The sequence below is a fragment of the Indicator indicator genome, chromosome 18 (assembly GCF_027791375.1).
Source record: "Indicator indicator isolate 239-I01 chromosome 18, UM_Iind_1.1, whole genome shotgun sequence".
Taxonomy (NCBI): domain Eukaryota; kingdom Metazoa; phylum Chordata; class Aves; order Piciformes; family Indicatoridae; genus Indicator; species Indicator indicator.
In genome coordinates, this window is record NC_072027.1 from 21444513 (window position 1) to 21466987 (window position 22475).

The following is a 22475-nucleotide window of genomic DNA, read 5'->3' on the forward strand; positions in this document are numbered from 1 at the left end:
TACTCATCCTGTACTAAAAGGTGAATCTTCCTTACTTGCCCCTTTTAGAAGAAAAATTTGAGATCACATTGCAGTTCTTAGATAGCTTGATTGGTAAAAGCAGGAGAAAGTGACCAGCACTTGGAAGCTTGTTGGAATTTTAGTGGTTTTATTTCTGTGCATCTCCAGGGGGAAGAAGATGTTAGCCAAGGCAATAAATGCCATTTTTAACTTAGGGGTCAGGAGTGAGTACTTGGGTATCTGTCTGTATTGCTTCTGAAGAAATGGGAAGAGGGGAGCCTGCATGCATCTGTTATGTCTGAATTTTTTGCCTTCCATTGATGATCCTCTTTTGTCCAGCCTTCTTGAAACCCAAGATCTGACAGGTCTTAGCTGAATAAAAAATGTGATTAGACTGATGCAGGCTGACATTTTCACTGTGCTTATGACCACCTGATCTAAGTAAAAAATTGTATTAAGAGCAAGACATAAGTACATGGCAAAACTAATGATCAGGCAGGTGTGTGATTGGGACTATGTGTTCAAGAACATACTTGTTTTGGGGAGCTGAAAGGCCTCCTGTAGATAGAATAGGATGCAAGTAATTTGTAAGTTTCCTCTCTCTAGGATATCTTTCATGTTGCCTTTTAATGTGTTTTCAAAGATACGAAGCAGTAGTTAATAACAGAACCTAGGTAATGTGCTGGTGTGGCTGCATGGACTGCTCGTAGCTCTTTACAGGATGGGCAGAGTTCTGCTTTGAAAGCTTATCCCCTTAGAACCCACCTTATTATTTAAAGGATGGGAAGATTCAACAGCTAAGGTGTTTATTAAGCACTCCATTAATCTTTTGACTAATAGCGAGTATTAAGACAGCCTATTACAAATAATGTGTGTGGGAGGTTGGCAATGAGGTCAAAAAAATAAAGGTTCCCAAACAGCTGTTAAAGTTACTCATTTGAAAAACATGGAAAAAGCATAATTTAAAATATATAATTAAAGGAGAAAACAAGTAAGAGTTAAGACTTGGAGATTTCCAGAATACAGATCGAGGATTTGGGCTAATCTCAAAGCCAAAATTGCCTGGGGAGTTCTTCTGTCTTGTGTTTCTGGTTGTGGAGAGTAACCTGAGGAAGAAGCAGCAAAGGTGGGAAGGATGTGCCTGTGTTGCATGGCTAGACCCTGGGCTATGCCTGGGAGGACTAAGAGTCTATTTCAGGTTTTTCAGTGTTTTTTCTTTTCTGTGTATAAGAACTAAAGAAGCACCTGTTGTCACATAGGGCTGTTGGTTTTGTGTGAGTGCTGGGTTGGTTGATTTGTTTGTTTGACTTTAAAACAAGCAAACAAATCCCCCAAAAAAGGCAATTAAATTCCTGGGATGGAACATTGCAATTCTTGAACAGCACTGCTTTGCAAACCTAGTGACTGGACTATGGTCTTGTGCCATGAGCTGGGTGTATGCCTTCAGCTGTTGCCAGCTGAATTAGTGAGAACTAGAAAGGACAATGAAAATAAAATAAGCATTTGCCATGTACCCTTTTGATGCTTTACTTTTGTCTCTACTTTTGATGCCACTAAAATAATGGTACTATACTCTAGGCTCTGCAGTGGTATTTAGGTTTTGTATCCTTGTGTTATTATGAGTTTAATATGGCAAAGTAATTGGATTAGTCAAAATGGTAAATTAGGTAGAAAAGAAAATTTTTTGGGAAGTGCAGGATGAAGAGTGTAATGAATTATTTAGAGAATGAAAAGAGGAATATATTTTAGCTCAACTTTTTTGAAAATACTGCATTTTTTACCTCAGATATTCATGTACTTTATACTGGGAGTACTGTCCCAATTTTACAGGTGAAGACAGTGAACCTGCCTTGCAGAACTGGGGGGGAAATGGAAGCTTTTTGGTTTCCTAGCTCAGTGTGTGGCTGCTTATGGTGTGGCTGGTTGGGAAACCAGAGACTGAAGTGGATACCATATGAAAGAGTTGTTGGGTCTGCAAGGTGGAATTTAAAGGCATCCTTATGGAACATTTTCTAGAATTACCAGTTACAATTATCACACGCAAATAGAAACAATTGCAAGCTGAAGCACGCCTTTGGGCATGGAGGATGAGGCTGGGAGGCTTTGTGCTGTTTCTGTGTAAACCAGGGGAAGCTGTGGTTCTCCTGGGCATTTGGAGAAACTGTCCCCACTGGTTGCAGTCTGAGAAATGAGGCAATTTTGGCCTCTCTCTAAATAGCTACTTGGTTGGCTTCTAAGCTTGATCAAGGTTTGGAGACAACAGCCTGCAACTTTAGAGTGAGATTTTGGTGTAATTTGAAGTGTATTACTACCACTTCTAGTGAATTTTGCTGGTACTTAAGATGGTGCCAAAGGTGTGAGTATTAAACAGCCTTCTGCAGACCAGTGAAGTCTGTAGGTTAAGGTGAAGGTGACGAATAGCATGTGCATGTGAAGTCCATGGGGTCCTTGGTGTTTGAGGGCTTCTGGCCACAGAACACCCAGGTTCTTATCAGAAACTGTCATGGTGGAAAACTGGGCAGCAGAAAGGGAGAGTTGAAGCCAGTGATAAATATGGCAGTGTTAGTGCTCACAGGATTGTGCGGTTTGCTGACCTGTTGTAAATCAAGTAGGAGAAGCCAACTGTGCTGACAGAAGTACCAGCAGATCTTGGAGCCCAGTTCATGAAGTGGCTTCTGGCAGTGAGCATGGAAATGTAGCAAGTGTCTTGTGTTCTGTAATTTGGGGGTTTGGAGGCCTTCAGTGGCAACTGGAGTTCATCCACCCCTGACTATGGAGTCAGCTCAGCACTCAGCTTCCCTTTCCAGAGCAGGCTGCCTGCCTCCACCGGCTTGCCTTAGTTAAGCCTGTACCTATTGCATAAGCCTCTGGGGATATTTACATAAAGCATAATTAAAAATCAGATGCAACCTACCTCCTACAATGAGCAGAATTAATAGTTGAATGACATGCACTCCAGATCAGCTCAGGACTTGGAGATTTTTGTCTGGGGCTTAATCTAACACCCCCCCCCCCCTGCCAGATTTGAAGTCTCTTAATTTTCAAACTGGGCTCTTAATTCAAAGTCAGCTCTTCAGCAGTTTGGTCGAAATTGGCAAAGTAGCCTATTAAAGTTGCTATGTTAGTGAACCTTCTTAGCCTGGCATTGTTTCTTTAAAACTTTGGCTTCTGAGGGTAACTGAATGCTTGCACAGTTTAGTGTTCTGCATTCTATTTGAAACAATACAAATAGCAGCATTTTCTCAACCACAAGGAACAGAATTTCAAAGAAATTGATGCAAATTCTGATCTATAATACTACGCAGAAAAGCCTTTCTCTGAAAAATATAAGTTTCAGTTTAGCAGTTGATGTCTTTCTTATTTTGTCTAGCTCTTTCTTCAGGAATTATTCACTGCTTGGAAAATGCAGACAGATAATGGGTTCAGGTTTCCAAAAGTATTGAGGTGATGCTTAAATGTGCAGAGAGCTGCTTTGTAGGGTTTCCTTTCCCAGCCTGATTACACATCTAATTTCTGGAAAAATCTTGGCAGGTATCTCAGTAACTTTGAAAGTCTGGCCTGTAGTAGCCAGAAACAATCTGTTAATAATTCCCATTTAATAACACTTAAAAATGAACTGATCTCTGAAGTTTCCTGCAGAAGTCAAACTTCCTTTCAGTTCAGCTTGATCCACTTGAGTATATGACCTAAAATAAATGTCAGCAACCATTTTCTAATGATAGATGTAGAAATTAAATATGTGAAATACTACTGTGTAATTATAAAAATGTAGTACAACTCCTTGGTAAGGAAAGATTTACCAAATTTAGCAGAACATCTATATTTAGTTTGCACATAGGTTTCAACCAGTCAACTAGTTACAGTCAGAGGCAGGGGAAGGGTTCATTTAGCGTTAACACAAGGCAGGACTAGAGCTGCTGAATCTCAAGTTCCTGTGTTCTGATTTAAATTGGGGCTATACAGCTGCTCCCTTGGGGACTTGGTATTGGGATGCTTTCCTCCTTTCCTTGTCTGGGAGCAGCTCTAAGGACAGCTGGATGATGCTGTTGCAGTGTTGTCCTGTGGTGCTCCAACCATTGCTGTGACATTCCCTTTAAAGAAGGGTGGGTGTGGAGGGAAGGGATGATGCAGATGCTGCAGTTCCTAGGCACATGTGTGGCCTGGCCTCGAGATGTGGGAACAGCCACGCTGCCGTGTTGGCATGCTTGGGGAAGAAGTTGAACTGGGATTCAGACCTTGAAATTGAGGATGCCTCATAGCTTTGATCTTAGCATGCCATTTGAGTTTTTTTACATATATGAAGATGTCATGGAAAAGGGAGGTGAAAGTGACTCTGGATTTAAGAGAAAAACAAGTCTGACTTACACTGAAAAAAGAAACTTTTCTTAGATTTATTTCCCACTTAAAACTTCATGAAGAAAGAAAAACAGCTTCTACATTTGAGTAGTATTTGCAGAGCTCAGTGTGTAAGCTCGGGAACATCAGTCTGCAGTAGGGTGCTTGCGTTTTCCTTCTGTGGATGCTTTCTTTCCTAATAGCAGCCCATGTACCATGCAAATGGTCCAGGTGTAAAGTTTATCTCCCTAATGGGGCTGAGTGAGGAACCGGCTACTGTAAGCGGAACTTGAGAGATGGGTGATTGGTTCAAGTACCTTTGTAAATTTAGGAGTTATCTCAACTCAGGAGTTAAATTGAAACTTTTTCATTGATACCTCATCTGACCTTGGTCTTCTGAGTGTCACTCCAGCTTTCAAATGATACAAATTCTGGGTTTTGTAGCAACCTTGTTATTGCAGTCTGTGTTATAAAACCTTGCTGCTTTCCTTCCAGTAAGAGTTAAAAAACAGATATGGGTAAATATTTGTAGTTAAGGGTTCATTTAGTTAGGATGCTGTGCTGTTCTGAGCTTTAACCTTTTAGTATATCTAATTTATATTGGTATGCCTTAGAGCAGCCTTACAATACCTAAAAGGATCCTACAGGCAGGCTGGAAAGGGGCTTTTCATAAGGGTGTCTTGCGACAGGACAAGGGGAAATCGTTTGAAGCTGAGGGAGAGCAGAATTAGACTGGATCTTAGGAAGAAGTTCTTCAGCATGAGCATCGTGAGACACTGGAACAAGTTGCCCAGGGAGGTCGTGGATGTCCCTTCCCTGGGAGTGCTCAAGCCCAGGTTGGATGAGGCTTTGAGCAGCTGAGTCGTAGTTGAGAGGTGTCCCTGCCGGTTGTGGGGAGGTTGGGCTAGACAATCTGAGGTCCTTCGAACCTGAGCCATTCTCTGATTCTATGATTTATAGATAGTTTCTGTGGTTTTTTTCCTTTTTTTTTTTCCTCCTGACCACTAGCTCTCCTTTTTCTCTTGTGAAGGTGCAGAGGTTTCACTTTGCATATTTTTGGAGGAATGCTGAGCAAATAAAATGTATTGAAATATCTCCTATCAGAGGATGTCTTCCTTTTGCTATTGCAACTCATCACTTAAGAATATTATCTTAGATTATTTATTGTCACTGGTTATTTGAAACTTCTATGAAATACCAGAAAAGTTTCTCCATTTTTGCAGTGTTGTGCATGTTCTGTTCAAATGCATACAGAAAACACCTGCTACCATAAAACAATTGGTCCTGTGCTGGTTCCTGTTACTTCTTAGTTGTTTTTCATGGGATGAGACCACTCACTCCTTTTTGCCTTTTGGTTTTAAGAGGGAGTCATATATAATTTTTTCTTTTTTCAGACTCCTTTTTATCTTTAGCTTCTCCAATGCATCCCAGAGTCTGAAGGATCTCAGACTAGGGTTGAGTTGCTATGTTGTGTTTGTCAGAATGCTGGTGGTGAGAAGGAATGTGTGTGACCGGGGGAGCTTTTGAAAGTCATCTAACAATGTACTATCCTGCAGGAAAAATGATTCACTATTTTCAAGTAAAACGACAAAAAAAAAGGTATTTTACTGGCTGATGGACAGTGGGCCAACTGAGTAGCACCTCTCTGCTTGTTTTAATGTGTCACAGGTGTTAGGTTTCAGCTAGGTCCATAAATTATTCTCATTCACCTTCAGTAAAACATGGATATTAATAATTAACTAAGATTTTCTTCTAGGAAAATCCCTAACCTTGTTGAACTTCTCCAAAATCATGAATAAAACTAATGGTGTCATGTGGCAAGTAGGTAGTAATTCAGTTGTATTTCAAACCAAGGGAAAAGAGCTCATCAGGTCATCTCATCAGTGGTCTTCTTCCAAGACATGTTCCTCGATCTTGGTGGCTCCAGAGCATTCATTGCATGTTCATAGCAGGTGTTTGGCCACAGCAGCCAGGGAAAAAAGGAGGTCTATGAAGTGGGTACTTAACATTTAGGATTTGTTAGGGTGAATTCAATACCTTATGTAAGGGTGCATCTTTTAATTGTTGTTCTAAAATAGTTACTGCTACATCTTGAGTTTTCAGTAGATGGGGATCTCTACTGTGTTACTCCTGCTCCCTAATGGGTCAGTAGTTACATGCTGGTTTCTGCTCATTTTGCAGTAGTAGAACATGCACAAACCTGTTCATACAGGTTTGGCAAAAAGAGTACAGCTAGCCTCAATGCTGAGACTAGCAGGAAGCCCAATATGATTTTCAGTTTGGAATAAGCCTCTAGAGAATTGGAAGTTAATTGTTAAAATTCCTTGCTGTCTGAAACATACAGATTGGCTTGGGAACAGATTATTGAATTACTAGACTGGACTATGTTCATGGAATCCACTTGTGTGGGTTTTGTAAGCACCATGCCCCTTTGGACTGATGAGGTCAAAAAGGTGCCCTCGACACTCACAGTGCTGTATGGGTGTAAGCAAACAAATGCATTTGTTCATCTTCATTTTGAAGTTTCTTCACTTTGTTTTAATGCCTGAGATGTGATACTTGAGCAGGAATCCCAGATGAAAGCTGTGCCACAATCCTGGTTTATATTGTAGTAAATCAGAGTATGGAGTTATGCTGGCACTTTCCTGGTTTGAGGTGAGGGTAGGAGGGGCCATTTCTGCAGGGCTATTAAGTTAGAAAAAATGAAGGGCAGGAGAGAAGCGTGTGGAGAAGATGGAGCCCTGAAAACATGATTTAGAGCAGGCCAAGAGGATGTTTGTTTTGTTTTGCTGCAAGTTTCAAATATTAGCCATAGTGTTGAGAACAGACTAGTGACTTGGGGTACCAACTTGAGACCCTTCAATGGGGCCAGCCTGAGCAGAGATGAGCTGCCACACAGATGTCAGGCCTGTCATTGCTGGTTGTCTCTCCCATTGGTCTAGCCAGCTGAAGTTAATGCTGAGGTCAGTTAAGTGTCCACTAACACCCCAAAACATAGCACACATTTCTGTCCCTGAATGTGAGACTGTGAGAGGCACTTCCCTCACCACCAGTGACAAAGCAGAGAGCTGCCTCCGTCTTTATTTACGTTATATCTATAGCAGTGTTTGCTAAACAAACCTGTTTTGAAATGAACTTCTCATAGCCCAGGTCCTATAGCTGCTTGTGTCATTATCTGATAATTGCTTAATACATATAGAAATAAAGGCTGTCCTTTAGATAATCCTGACTCAAGTTATTAAACTTCCTATAGTAATTGGGGCTAAATCGATTTGCACCCCTGCTCTCCCCCACCCTCTTGATCTAATTTGCTGCCTACGAAGCTGCTGCTGTAGACTGCTAAGCTAAGGCAGGTAGTCACAGCTCCACTTGTGGGGGCAGTGGGCTGTGTTGCCTTGCAGGGAGCTCAGCTGATCTAATGGCTTGGTATTCCCAGAGGAATGATGTTCCAGCTCATCAGGTGCCTTTGTGAACCCATGAAATTCATTGAAGTGGTAAAAAATTATTTGCATCATCTTCCCTTTTTGATGTGTTAAATAAATCTGTAAAGTGTCTGATAGCTGCCTGGCTTGTCACAAGATGAGCAGTGACTGGAAATGATGCTTCAGATACTTTATGCATTCTCCCTTGAGGTGGTGATGTCCTTCTCTAACTCCCCATAGTTGTTAGGGTACTTTGACATTGCAAGATCTATAAGGGTAGTGGAAGATAATTTCTTGGTGATTCACAGATCTTAGTGGCTTCTGTCTTCTTGGACTGAAACTTTTTTTTTTTTTTTTGTAACTGAAAAAACTGTCTTTGGAACTTAAGAGTTCAAGCCTAATAGAGCAGGTATGGTCTTCTGTCCCTAATTATGGCTGCATTGTTGTTTATATTAATTACACGTTGCTATGTAATGACTCTGAAGTAATTCTCTGAAACATTTCTTTTCCTTCTCTAACTCCAAGGTGCCAATAAAGGGCAACATACTGAGGTCCCACTGAAAGCTTTTGTGAAAACACCTCCATTTGTGTGTGGCTTTTCTTCTTCCTTTCCACCATCTCTTGAAATTGAAATGATAATGCTGGGAAGATACTTTAAGTAGGAGCAAAAGTATTTGACTGACTGGGCTGAAGAGGGCAGTGCTTGAAAATACATCTCAGGTAAACCAAAGGCAAATGTTTTGCTGGTGTGAAGAGTCTACACCAGGGATGTAGTTAGATGCACTTGTCATGGGAAGCTCCTAGGAGTGATGTGTCAGTGACAGAGTTTTGCATTTGACTTTCTCCTTGGAGTAATTATTTTTGATAGTTCTGATGTTGGTATTATTTATGTGTGTGGAATTTAAAGGGGTTTGATGTTAAATCTGAAATACAAACTTATTTTCAGTTTTCATTTAGTGTCCTATCAGCATTTCCCCAGACTCAGAGTAAGATGACAGGTGGTGATCAGATGTTAGTAATAAAGGACAGACAACAAATTGTCAGAGATTGGGTTTATCATGTGAAACCAAGGTATCTTCTAGTGTGATCCCAGTGCAGCATGGCACATCTTGTCAGTTATGGGAATGAGTTTAACCTAGAGATGATGTATTTCAGCTTCATTTGTGTCAGCTTTCAGCATTGTCTACAAGCCTGTGTTAGCCTTAAGGAAGCCAAGGTGCTGCTGCATGTGTTCAGATGTATTTAGATATAAGTCGAAATGGAATTGTTAGAGAAGTAGTTAGGAAGGGTTGCCTGACACTAAAGGTGAAATCAAGTAGTTATTTATTTCTGGAGTATATAGGAGTTTAGGAGTCCTAGTCCAGGGCTCAGATCCTCATTTGCTGGCACTCCACAAACTCAGAGCAAGGAATATTGTTATCCCAGAAAGGCGTTAGTAGTGGCTTTCTCTATCTTATCAAGACTTTTGGTAAGGATGGTCTTCCCAGTGTAAGGAAAAATTAATCTGATTTAGAAGTTCCTGTTCACAACGGAGACAGAGGAGTCTTGTAAGACTTTATTCGAATAAAGGGAGAGTCCATGGGACAGATCCCTGTGGGGTCTCTCAAATTGCTGGGAGACGCAGCTTCCCTTTTATCCTGAACGCAAATTTCCCTCTCCCTTTCCCCATTCGCTAAGGTACTCAGGATTTACAGTCTTTCCCGAAATGCCTACTACATATCCCCCTTCACATGCAACCCCCGTACATCATACATCGTATGTTCATTTCAGTTAGGTTCTTCACTTCTCTGGGTGGAGAAGTTAATATTCAGTAGTCTATTAAGCCTGTGCTCTGTCCTAAAAGTTCAGAAGTTCAGGTTGTGTTCAGTGTCTGCTATCTTCAGGCAGACCCCCTACTGATTTACAGCAAGGTTCAAGATAAAGTACTTAGCAGAGGCCCCTTTGTTGTTTACATACACATAGACAGAGTAAACTGTTTGGTTCTTCCCTTTCTCTTCCAACTCCCTCTTAGACAAGTCTTCTTTTGTAAAGACACTACCTACTCTTAATCCCATCACCGGAAGTACTGCTTTGGTACAAATGGAAGAGGGTAGGATGAGCTGTCTCTGCTGCTGCCCTTGCTTGCAGTAAGCAGAAGAGGAGTGGTGCTGGTACAGCTACTAGAGGAAGCTTTTCCATCCTCTGTAGTCTCTGTCAGTAACAGGCTGTTTGTGAGCAGGCCCGATCTATTCTGGGAAAAGTGGAGACAAGTACTGTTATACTTTTTTTTTTTTTGAGGTATGCAGCATAGGAAAGCCTGTTTAGACCTGCTATGAGAGATGTCTGTAACTCTCTTTGCCCATCTTGGAAGAATTGCTTGTGTGCGTTGTGATGTTAGTGCTTGCAAAGTCGCCTTTCATACTCCTGACCTGAGGTAAACTCAGTCATGTTGTTAATGTATAAATACCTATGTAGTCGAGCCCAAATAGGTGTGAATGTAGCTGCTGTGGAGGGAGGAACCAGTGGTGTAACTGGATCTGCAGAACTGTGAGGCTGCTGCAGTCCTTGGCAGAACTTCAGCAAAGGTCCATCATTCCTGTGGACAGGCATGAAGCATGGTGGAGTGAGGTGCACTGGTGAGCAGCACCCTGCTCTCAAGTCCCATGCAGCTGGCATCTTTTTGGGGTTTTGACTGGGAGTTACTCCTCTTTGCAATTGTTTTGGCAGTTGGAATCTTGTCTTGAATCCGTGTGGTCCTAATGAGCCTTACCAAGTAAGATGCTTATTAACTGCCCAAAGCAGCTCTTAAAATAATCCAAAAATAGCACTGTGACGGGTTACTCTATCACTCTGCTGCAGATCTGATTAGGACAGAGCAGAGTGCCTAAATTTTGCCACATGAACAGTGCATTAAGTCTTCCAGGAATGCCAACATGAAATCTGTTTGGTTATTTTGTTTATTTAATGGTTGTGGTTTGTTTATTTTTTTCCCTAAGTTTATTTCTGTTTAAAAGATAAAATTTATTTGATCTGTTTGGGGTAGTTTCATTTTTCTTTAATTTTTTAAAAATATATAATTTGTATATTAAAACCAATTATTAATATCACCGCAGGTCCTTCCACTCAGAGGAGACATCTGGCTGATTAGGTTATTTTGTACTCTGTTATAGCGATCATCCTCTCCAGCCTTGTCTTAGTGTGGGGGAAACTGCCTTGATTTGCAGAAATGTCAGACAATCTGATCTGAAATGCATTGAAACTTGTGGGAGCCTGGCAGTGGTATAACTGGAGCATTGGAGCATTTTGCATATAGGTTTTCAGTATTTTCACACAAGTTATATTTGTATTGTGGTTATGTTATTTAGCTCTTACTAAAAAATCAAAACAAGCTAAAAATTGTTGCTCAGCATGTGCAGAAAGATTTCAAGCAGCTGCTTTTTCTTGCTGTGATAAAAAAATAAGATGTACATACCATGTATGAAGCGAGTTTTGTGTGAGACTTGAAATGTGCAAGGTCTGTGGAAATACAGTTTGCAGATGTAAAGAAGAACTGAAGGGCAGTGAAGAGCTGTACAGAACAGAGTGCACCATTGCTATGCAGCTTGTACCCTAAGTAAGAGGTGGGTCTGTAATTCACTGTAAGAAGTGGTGTTTGCATCATCAGTGTTAAAAGGACTTTTGTGGAGGTTCGGGCAAGTAAGATGTTCTTCTTCTTGAGGGGAGAGAACTCCATAGCAAGTTGCCGGAATGTTTGTGACTGGTGAGTTAACGCTGATTTATGGCCCAGAGGTGTGTTGTTCCAGGCAGTGTCCTGTGAGATACCAGAATGAGTGTGGGGTGGCAGTGGCTGAAGAGGAAGTGGTCCATGACTTTACTGAAGTTCAGAACCTGAAGTTTAAAATTTGCAGAGAGATACCTTCTGAAGGTTGATGCAAGGCCCATGAGCTTACCTGTGCCTCGCTGTTCTCAGGCTCTTCCTGATGCTGGGAACCACCTCCAGTGCCTCTGCAGTACTTCTGCAGGTGTGTCTGTTGCAGGCAGCATTGTTAGCCCTGTCAGTAAGTCTTCAGAAAGGAGAACTCCTGTTAAACGTTGTGGTGTAATAGGGAAAAAAAAGTCTATTAGCATATAATAAAATATCTTGGACTGAATATTTTCAACTATGGTTAAGGAAGAGCCACTTAAGCACTTGGGGTTTTCTGCTGATGGCCAGGCTGCACACACACTGTAGTGGGAAAATATTTGTAGTGTATTGTTGAGGCAAAGTGTCTGTCATAGTCTTGGGGGAGAACATAAACCACTCTGAATTGGTCCTGGAGATAAGCTCAAGAGTTTTTCCAGAAGTCAGTTTGGTATCAGGGCTTATGCCAGCAGGGAGGCCTGAGGCTGGCAGGGTAGACATAGCCTGACATTGGAATTCTGCAGATGGGAACCTTCCTGTAGGGAAGCGTTTTGGCATGAGCTGTAAATAGCTCTTTGTAGTAAAAATGTTTATCACTGGTGTAAGTCGTTAATTTTCTGTGTGTTCAGCTCTCTGGCAGTGACAGTTCCCTTAGTTTAGGATCGTCATCTGAATTAACCTGGAGACGCTGCTTCTTCAAGCCCTCAATGAGAGCCTGCTGCCTTAGTGTGAGGACACAAGAGCTGGTACCTGTAAGCTAGCGGCTGAAATGTGGCACTCTGTTCTTTGTGCCCAAGAGCCACTCTTCTCCCCATGACCGTTATATTCACGTTAGTCCTGCATTTCTTTGGGCACCCCAGACTGGCCTGGGCACCGGGGGTTAATGTTACAGAATATTTACATATCAAAAAGGGGAAGAAATTCACTGAAGTTGCTCTTGAATAGCTATGTGCAGCTCTCCAGACTCCTGTTAACATTCCTCACATAATGGGGCACTTAAGGAATTTGCAGATGGTCTGATTTGATCTTTTTAAAGTATAAATATCACTTGTTTTAAAGTGTTGTTTGATGGGGCTAAATGTGATGGTAGCTTCTGGCTGTCCACAGAGGGGAAAATACTGGGGGAAATCAAGAGGGTTAAGCTAGGGCATGAAGTGGGGAAGGGCAGCTGTGGATGTGTATTGGATGTGTCTCATTTCCATAGTGTGTTTAAGGCGTTGATAGTGTTGAGCGGGTATTATGAAATAGTATTTTTATCGGATAATATTACTTGAAATTGCCTGAACTTGGGACAGATTCTGAAATGTGGTTGCACTCCGATTAGAGTGTGACTCAGGTATCCTCCTTGTTTACTCTGGCAAGTTCTCCTAAACCTCCAGTGTGTGTTGAGAAATTCTCTGAGCTTCTCTTCAGAGGTGAGGTGGGACAGCATTGTTGCTGCTGTGTTGGGATATCTGCTTGCTTCATTGTTTTGTGTGTAGAAAACATTAATGATTGAGTAATACCATGTGCCAGCTTGGAAATAGGTGTTTTGGGTTTGAATTTTAGTCAGCTGGTGTGTTTCTCCTCAAACCAAAGTCCTTGTGCTACATTAGTTGAAATTACTTTAAAAATAGAACTGAAGGGCATCTAGGGAAACCATTCAGTTCCTTCCTGGCTCTCAGGTTCAGCTACACTGAAGTCATTACTGATAGCAGGGTGAGCAGAATTCTGGTGACAAAGGTGCTACAGCCTCTTCTGGCAGCCTCTTGGTGGCTACTCTGCCCTGGTGAGACCTCATCTTGAGTACTGCGTTCAGTTTTGGGCTCCCCAGTTCAGGAGGGACAGGGATCTGCTGGAGAAGGTCCAGTGGAGGACTACGAGGATAATTAGGGGACTGGAGCACGTGCCTTATGAGGAGAGATTGATGGACCTGGGGCTTTTTAGTCTGGAAAAGAGAAGACTTACAGGGGATTTAATAAATGTTTATAAATATCTGAGGGTCAGGACAGGCTCTTCTCACTTGCTCCCTGTGATAGGACAAGGAACAATGGATGTAAGCTGCAGCACAGGAAGCTCTACCTCAACACAAGGAGGAACTTCTTTACTGTAAGGGTCACAGAACACTGGAACAGGCTCCCCAGAGGGGTTGTGGATTCTCCTCTGGAGGCTTTCAAGGCCCATCTGGATGCATTCCTCTGTGACCTGATCTGGATTGTATGGCCCTGCTCTGGCAGGGGGGTTGGATTCGATGATCTCTTTGGGTCTCCTCCAACCCCTGACATCCTGTGATCTTGTAACTGTCCAGACATGCAGAACATTTTTTTCAGTATTTAATCTGAATTGCCCTTGCTGTACTTCAGGATCTTGTTAATTGTAATTTTCACAATAAGCTGTTTTTCATGTTGATGTTTTGTTTTTCTTTTGTGATGTAAACTCGTCCTTTTCAGTGAGCTGACCAGATGGGTTTTACAGTTGTCTTATAATGGTAGTACAGTGAAATTGTTTTGTGGGTGGTTTTGTTGTGTGATTGTTTTCTGTTTGTTTGTTTATTTGTTTTTGCTAATGTTTTATATTTAGTATAAAAGTTAAAAAATGATAACACTATTTTTCTGACTTCTCAAATAGGTTGAATCATTTATTTTGGACCAAGAAGACCTTGATAACCCGGTACTTAAAACCACATCTGAGTTATTCTTGTCGAGTGCTGCAGAAGGTGCAGACTTGAGAACTGTGGATCCAGAAACACAAGCAAGACTAGAAGCCTTACTGGAAGCAGCAGGTATTTTCTGTAGTTTATTTCTCAACCTTACATGTGCACAGATCTGTCCATCTGTAAATTCCGACCTCAGTAAGATATTCACAAGTCTGGAAGTTTTCCATGATGGTGGAAACAGGGAAACATGGAAAACAAGCTCATAATTCTTACAGATGTTGAGAGTTACTTGGTCCACAGTTTCTGCACACGCAAAGTTAGAAAAGTTAATTTCTATTAAGTGGGATCTCACTGACCAGAACAGATTATGAGCTACTAGTGGAGGGATTAAAGGGGAGAGAATGGCAGGAAGTAGGGTTGCTAAAATGACTTTTTTTTTTTTTTGACTACATTGGTCACTGTGGAATTATGGATTACTTGAGAAATTGCAGGTGAAATACTTGCTTCTCTGCTTTGACTCTCACAAAAAATATTTCTCCTTTGTGTAGTTCTGAGGTATTAAGCATACTTAATGTTCATGCTTTAGAACCGAACTAGATAAACATAATGCTGCTGCATTTGTTGCCTCTATAGTGAAAGCTTGACTAATTTAATTCTTTCTAAGGGTTGTGACTCGAGTGTTTGCAATGGATTTGAAAATTATTTCAGTTTCAAAATTCCAAGGACAAAAGGACGCAAAAACCATGCTTTGAAACAAATCCTGTTTGATCATTATGGGTGCATACTTGGACTAGTAGTAGTGTGCTGAAATTGTAGTTTTGAGACTTTAGCTTCAAACACACTTAAGAGCTAGATAGAATAGCATTCATGTGCAGGCATTTAGAAGTAAATCTGTGTACAGTTCTACAGTAGAAATTCATTCTGAGGAAGCATAGGTGGAAAGAAACTGGGGTTCTGGGCTGTCTTTGCCTGAGTTTGAACACTGCACCCCCCTTAGAACACGGCATAGCTTTTGTCAGCAGGAAGTTGCAATAGCCTAGTTAAAGGTGAGCTTCTTCTGAGCTAATGTAATGCTTGGGGTCAGAGCTCTGACTTGCAGGGAAGACAGACTGCTTCTGGGCTACTCCGACAACAAGGGAGTTTGGATACTCTGATCCCTTCTTCAGCACATTGAGAATGTTTCCCATATACCCCATGACTGATGTGTCCTGGGCTTCCTAAACTGTCAGCCCAGGTGTCTGATGGCCATGCTAGGGAGGGCAGGCAGTGTCTGTGCTAGGTGGGGCTGAGGCATTCAAAATGATTTCATGGTACTGAAAAAATATAGGATGTGCCATGACTTTTTGTCATGCCTGGGAGGAAGCTTCCTTTAGGCTTCCAAACAGTAGCTGGACACTTGTCCTTAGGATTAGGTTATTTGCTTTTAGTTTGTTTCCCTGAGTCATTGGAGTAAGGATATAGAAAATGGGCATAAAAGAAGGAATCTGGAAAGAAGAGCAAAAAAGCTTTTGTTTGCTGGCTTCATCTCTCTCTGAAAAGATTGGACAAAGTTAATGCCACTTGATGAATGTGTGAGATCAAAAAACTGAAAACATTCTTAAGAATGTCTTCCAGTTAAGCAGTAATTACCTTTCCCACTGCAGATTTGAACACTAGAAGTACTATTAAGCAAACCTAAAGGAGACACTGAAAATCTGGGAATTTATTTAATAAAACTCCGTAATTTTAAAGTGTTTGTAAAAGCTGTGTGTCTGGGAGATATTCTGGGATCTTCACTGCACTTCTTTGGCTGATTTGCCTGAAAATATCCTTTGTAACCTTAAGTGAGCTTCTAGGTTTCCAGTATGGCAACAAAGTGGCCTAGTGTCAGAACTTTGGTTTGCAGTTTGGCAAAAGCAAGTGTATGGTGTATTAGCCACCTTTTATTCTCCAGCACTAAGAATAGCTTGCAAAAGTAGATGGCAGAACTACTACTCAAAGAAGTAGTTTAGCTACGGCCTTGTCTGATGTGGTTTCCAGGGTTGCTTGGCCTCTGTGATGATCGCTTCTCCTGTGTGAGGCTTGCTCCCAGCTTACAACCTAGAGGAAAATCAGCCTTGCGTATAGTGGCTCAGATTTCTTGGGGCTTTTCACATGCAGGGTTTGTGGCTGCACCATTAGGATCTTAAGGAGTATGACTTACAAAACTGGTTTTGCTCATTTTCATGAATCTTTAATGCTCAGATCTCACGTGGACATGCTGTTCATTAACTGTGGAAGGTAAATTCTAGCAACTGCAGCCAGATGGTATTCTTCAAATTCCTTCTGCAGAATTGGTTTTCAAACACTGTATGCTCAATATTTATGGAAGGTTTTTTTTTTTTTTAAGTAGCTGTCTTGATTTGCGAGCTGGCTAGGCCTGCATGTGGAAGGGGAAAGGCCAGAGGTTAGTTGAACTTCCCCAAAATATTTCTGTATTTACCCATCAGAAGAATGCTGGATGTTTTTCACAGTTCAGCTTGTTTATTTTGTTTCCAAACTATTTTGTGGTTTTTGGTTGCTGAAGCTGACAGCCTTAAAAAAAATTTCTAGCAAGAGCTGTGCCTCACCCACCCTCCTTAACACAGCAGCAGGTGTACGTGTACGTGTGTGTCCATGTGCACGCCAACAGCTGTTAGATCTTTCCTAGGGCCTTCTTAAAACCTGGCTGATCCACTTCAGTTTGGACAGCCACACTTCCCTCTGTCATCTGTTCAAGCAAAACATAGCACGTAGTGAACAACTGTGAGTGCCTGACTTATTTCACAAAAAATAATTTTATTTTCTGAAGACCAGAGATTTCAGCTGTTCTGTGAACATCATAAATGGGAATAGTTTTCATTTTTCAGAAACAGAGGATAAATCAAAACAATTAAATCCCATTCCTGGGGACATTCTCCTAAACATATCTTCAGTCTGATTCCAAGTAGCAAGGAAGGGATTTTAGAGGTAAAATAACCTACCAAGGAGAACCATGGTCTTTGGAGATGTTTAAATAGATCCTTAGTGTCCTCACAGTGGATTCTTGTTCTGCACTAGAAACTTTGAGCTCCACTGTTAACTCAGGGTACTGCTGATTTCTTCAAATCATACTTCATCTCTGAATGATAATGGCTCTTCGTGGATCTTCATTAAGGTTGCCACTTGAATTTCCTTTTTAGGGACAACACGGGGGATGAGGGCTCTTTGCTGCTGTTGTAGCACTCAGGGCCTTTGTTCATCTTGCAGGTTCCTCTGTGAGTCCTTCAACCCATGTTCTTGAAAGGGCAAACTCTCCTCCAAGGAGATGGAAAAACTATGACAGGTGGAAGATGTTCTATTTTCTGGTCCCACCTTTTATAGGTATCTGGAAGGGAAAACAACTTGCAGTCTTTTATCTGGATTGCAAATTGTTTCTTAAAGAGGATAGAGAAAGGTGTTGGTTGAAGCATGGGGCCAAATCAAAATCCCACATGCATGTTCAGTGTATTCTGCACCCAAAATATGAAATTCCACAGAAAGTTGCAAAATCCCCAAGTGTTTACACATGTTCAGCATGGATTTGCTGAGTGCCATAGAACGTTACTGAACTCATTTTCAACTTGAGGGAACAGCTTGGGTACCTGTATCCTTACCAGGAGATACTTGAGCATATTCCTTCTCAATCTGAGTGTTGAAGCACTTCATCAATGAAGCAGCAAAAAAATAGGTGCAGGAGAAACTAGTAAAGAAACTCTTTGTCTAGCTTTTAAAACACTTAGTGTTCCTGTTGGGGAGGTGTTTCTCAGGGAGGAGTATGGTTAGCAGTGAGATTTTCAAGAGCCCTGCTGTTTGTAAAGAGGCTTGTGAGGAAGGTAGGATACTTTGGAGAACCATGTTCAGCCGAGGGTTTTCTTAACAAAACAGGTGGGGGAGTGGTCCATCCTTATGGTCACACAGGGAGCATTTCTTTCAGCATTCTTTTAGCATTCTTTTCTGTTGAAATGCACCATGGAAGATGACTAAAGACCCTTATGTAGTGGGGGGCTTGGTGTATTTGAGACTGGGGTGTTATACTGCACAGACATGGTGAAAAAGAAAGCTACTTTTAGTAACAAGTGGGTACTAATACACCTGGTGAACTTTAGTAGTTGACTCAAACAGGAGAGCCTGCTACTGCTCTGTAGAAAGCTGGTAGGGTGAGAGAGATGGGCATTGGGGGTTGTGTGTTCTGGAACTGGGGAAGTAATCACCTACTTAGTGCACAGACAGAACAGGTTCCAAATCTGAATGGACACAGCTAAAATCTGCCTGCTTTAGGATAAACTGAAAGGATAGAGTGAGATTCAGCAGTTGTAGAACTGAATGCTTGCCAGTGTGTGTGTCTCTGGCTTTACTCACTTGCCAAGCTGTTGAACAAACCTGCCTTTTGGTTTTTTTTTTTATTAAAATAGAGTAAATTATATTTCTTTTCCCCAACATTAGAGGGCTTGAATATAACAAGACAGCATTACTGGTGAGTGAGCTGAGGTCTGAAAACAGTTCAGAAGATGCATAGTTTGCTTTCATCCTGCATGGGAAAGATTCCTTGAGAAGCATCACAGACTAGGATAGATAAATTCTTTGATCATTGTTTATAATCAATAAGACTCATCTCTGGACCTTAGGGCTGATGAGTAGCTTACTTGTGTTTTAAATGCATGTGGGCATCTAATTCATTAGAAACTTCACCTTTAAATGATAGAAGTTGAGGGCCATAGCAGATCATTTGTGTTTGTCAATATAATGGCTGCACTTCTGTGTTCACGAAGTGTAACAAATACATTTCTAGATCCATGTTCTTGAATAAAACAGAAAAATGGGGTCTTCATTGAGGGGAATTTAAGAAAGGATTGCTAGAATTTGAGCAAAGAAGCTTTAAGCAAAATTGGAGCAAAATATATGGTGAAAATACAGCAATATCGAATTTTAAGTGTCTAGCCACCTTCAGCATGGCAAAAGTCTTATCTCAGTCCAACTGTTTTGACTGATTATTTTAGTTTTTAAACCAAGAAAAGCTTTTCACTGTAATTTGATCAGAAGTACTTGGTGTTACATGGCTGCACAGCATAGAGGTCAAATAGGAGAAACAGCTGTGGATAAGAAAAGTGTGAGTAGGCCTCAGTTCAGTACTTTCTTTAGAGATCAAAGCTGTGCTGCTGCCCAAGGGGCCACTGTCTTACTAAGTGGGAAAATTTTGCCTTTTGAGATACTGGCACATTATGGTGACTTGCTTATTTTCTTTCTCCGCCATCTAAAGATTCAGAGTGGGAAGGAATATATGGTATGTGAAACATACAGATGTGTGGTGCTTTTGGAGTAAGTTGGAGAAACTGAATTTTGTGCATGTCATTGAGTTATTAATACTGTTTCTGGAGGTTTTGCATGAGTTCAATTTTTTTTTCTAATCTAGTAGTGTAGATTGGAAAAAATCTAGTCTAATCCTGCTTTCAGTCAAATTAACTTCCCTAATTTTGAAAGTGTGTTAAACATACTAGCTTCAATTTTTTTTGCCTCTTTCTCAGTTGGGTCTTCCTTGGAAGAACAGTTTCATAGTCATAACACTTAGAGGTGTGCCTTTATGTGTTCAGACAGCTAAGCTGTCTAATATATGTATCTTAGAGGTCATTGTTAATCAGCCAGTGCTTCATGGCAGTACCCTAAACAACTTGTGTAATTCTTCTTTTAATGGTTTTTTTCCAGAGTCTTGGATGCATTTTATTAAGCCACTTTACTCTCTGTTTTGCTTCTTCCATCTTTTTTTTTAATGCAACTTGGATTCTTCTGCAAGATGAAATCCTCTTTGTTGTCCTGTTCTAATATGGAGATAATTCCTGATGAAAACCTTTTTTCCATGTAGTATTGTTTTCAGCACCTGTATGTTAGTGCTTGGAGTAGCCTCAGCCAACAAAGGGAAACGGGCAGTGCTTGGGTAGAGGAGAAGTGGTGCTGTACTGACAGTGCTGTGTAGTGCCTAAATTGAGATGGAATTCAGCCTGTACCAAGACGAACTTCTATCCTTTTTTTTTAATTCCTCTTTTTTTTCCTCCTTTTCTTTACCATATCCCCCATCCATCAGAGAGCAGATAACCACGGTGAGGTTTGCAGTAGGGGGTGGAAGCCTGCACTGGGCCCTGTGCCAGCTGCAGGCTATTGGCAACGCTGTCTGTGCTTGGTATCTGCTAACCTTACAGGCTTCTAGGGTTCTGTTGTGGGACAGCTCTGGTTTGTTGGCAATACATTGAAGCAAGCTTTTGTTTTGGTTGTCTTGAGATTTGTGGTGGAGTTGGTAAACAAAGATCTTGCATAGCAGCATTGCAAGACAGCTAGTGAGGTGGAGCTGCAGTGTTAAACAGGTACAGAAGAATGGAACACTAGCTTAGATCCCAGCTCACTTAAAACTAGTGTGTGGTACCTATTGCTGCTGACCCAAATTTGTCTTACCACAGAAGGTACCTGACTTGAGTGTGGTGTGGTATCTTTTTTTCTGTTTTTCCACTTCATTCCTGTGCACGTTTTCTCCCTCTAAACAGATGGATACAGGTGTGAGTCTGTCTTTGTGGTGGAATGTGGATGCTAACCTTGTGAAATGAAGTAGTTGCTGTGCTTGCAGGTTTGAGCTTATCAAAATGTAACTTCTCCCTAAGTGTATCAAGAGAATGACGAAAGCCTGGTTCTCACTTGGATCTCCTGTAAGACTACATTAATAGTTCAGTAAAAAAACTCAGTTTCACATACCTGGGTTTTAAGTTTGCATTTTTAGTTTTTTGCATCTGTCAGTCATGTAGTTTCATTAGCAAATGATGATAAAACCAGAGCTTACAAGAGTTCAGAGTAGAGTTTGTGTATGAAGTGACTGCTTCATAGTGTGCAGAAGGTTGGATCTGAATCACCCCACTCAGATTCAGTTGGTGGTTGGTTTTGATTGTGGTGGTGACTATTGCTGGCCACTTGGGTGGGCACTGACCAGACCATTGAGTCAGGCTGGCAGTCTGGGTGTATAGCCACCCCTTCTGGAACATAACTATATCGGAAGCAGGGCTGCTTGCTACATGTTCATGCAAGATTTGCTGAAATTGTCTGCTCGTGCTGTGACGAGTGTCTTCGGATGCTTGGGAGAAGTTAACTGAGCTCTTGTGGGTGGGCTTTTTTTCTCTTGGTTTAATAATGGCATTAAATATTAGGGACTTTTAACTGTCAGGAGCAACAGATTGTAATGAGTTATTAATACTTTACAGTATGTGATGTAACAGGTAAAGCTGTTGCTTTTTTCACTTGACAGGTCACCTCTGACAAACTATCACAGAACAGACCCAGTTGGCAGAGCCCTCCAAGCTCATCCAGTCCAACCTTCCACCCAGCACTGAAGGGTCAACTCTAAACCACAGCCCTAAGCACCAGGTCCACACACTGCTGGAAAACCTCCAGGGCTGGTGAATCCAGCACTGCCCTGGGCAGCCTCTTCCAATGTCTGAGAGCCCTTCCAGGGCAGAAAGATTTCCTGAGAGGCCTGAGCCTCCCCTGCTGCAGCTTGGAACCATTTCCTCTGCTCCTGTCTCTTGCCACCAAGGAGCAGAGGCTGCCCCCTCCTCACTCCAACCTCCTTTCAGGGAGCTGTAGAGAGCAATGAGGTCTCCCCTCAACCTCCTTTTCTCCAGATAGGAAATACTTCTTCAGAGAGAGGGTACTCAAACATTGGAACAGGCTGCCCTGGGCAGTGGTGGAGTCACCATCCCTGGAGATGTTCAAGCAGCTGTGGAGCTGGTGCTTAGGGAAACGGTTTAGGATTGGCCCTAAACTGGGTGGAAGGTTGGACTGGATGATCTTTGAGGTCTCTTCCAACACGATATTTTCTGTGATTCCGTGAATGATTTTCTGCTTTTTTCAAGATCTTTTGAAAGCTACGAACTCAAGCTTTGTGATTTAGAACCAGCTATAGTACATGATGCATCTTGCACAGAAATGGAGTTTATATTCTTTATGACTATGAAGTATTTAAATACTTGAGTATTCAACACATAGCAGAATATTTGAATTGGAGCACTGCATGAAGGAGAAATTATCCTTGTTGGTAGCTAGCAAGAAAAGTTTTGTTGTGGGAACACAAGTCAGAGTGCAGTTCTGCAAAGCATTCTTTCCCTGTGTAACAAAGCTTGATCTCTAAACTGGCAGTTACTGGCTTGCTTTT

The 22475-nt window shown here is 41.5% G+C and overlaps 1 protein-coding gene across 1 annotated transcript in view; it reads left to right on the forward strand.

Moving 5' to 3' along the window:
- ANKHD1 (ankyrin repeat and KH domain containing 1) overlaps positions 1 to 22475 on the forward strand; it is a 121834-nt gene that overhangs the window by 1207 nt on the left and 98152 nt on the right. The window contains exon 2 of the mRNA XM_054389041.1: positions 14245 to 14398. Coding sequence (XP_054245016.1) covers positions 14245 to 14398 — 154 coding nt within the window. The remainder of the gene's footprint in view (positions 1 to 14244; positions 14399 to 22475) is intronic.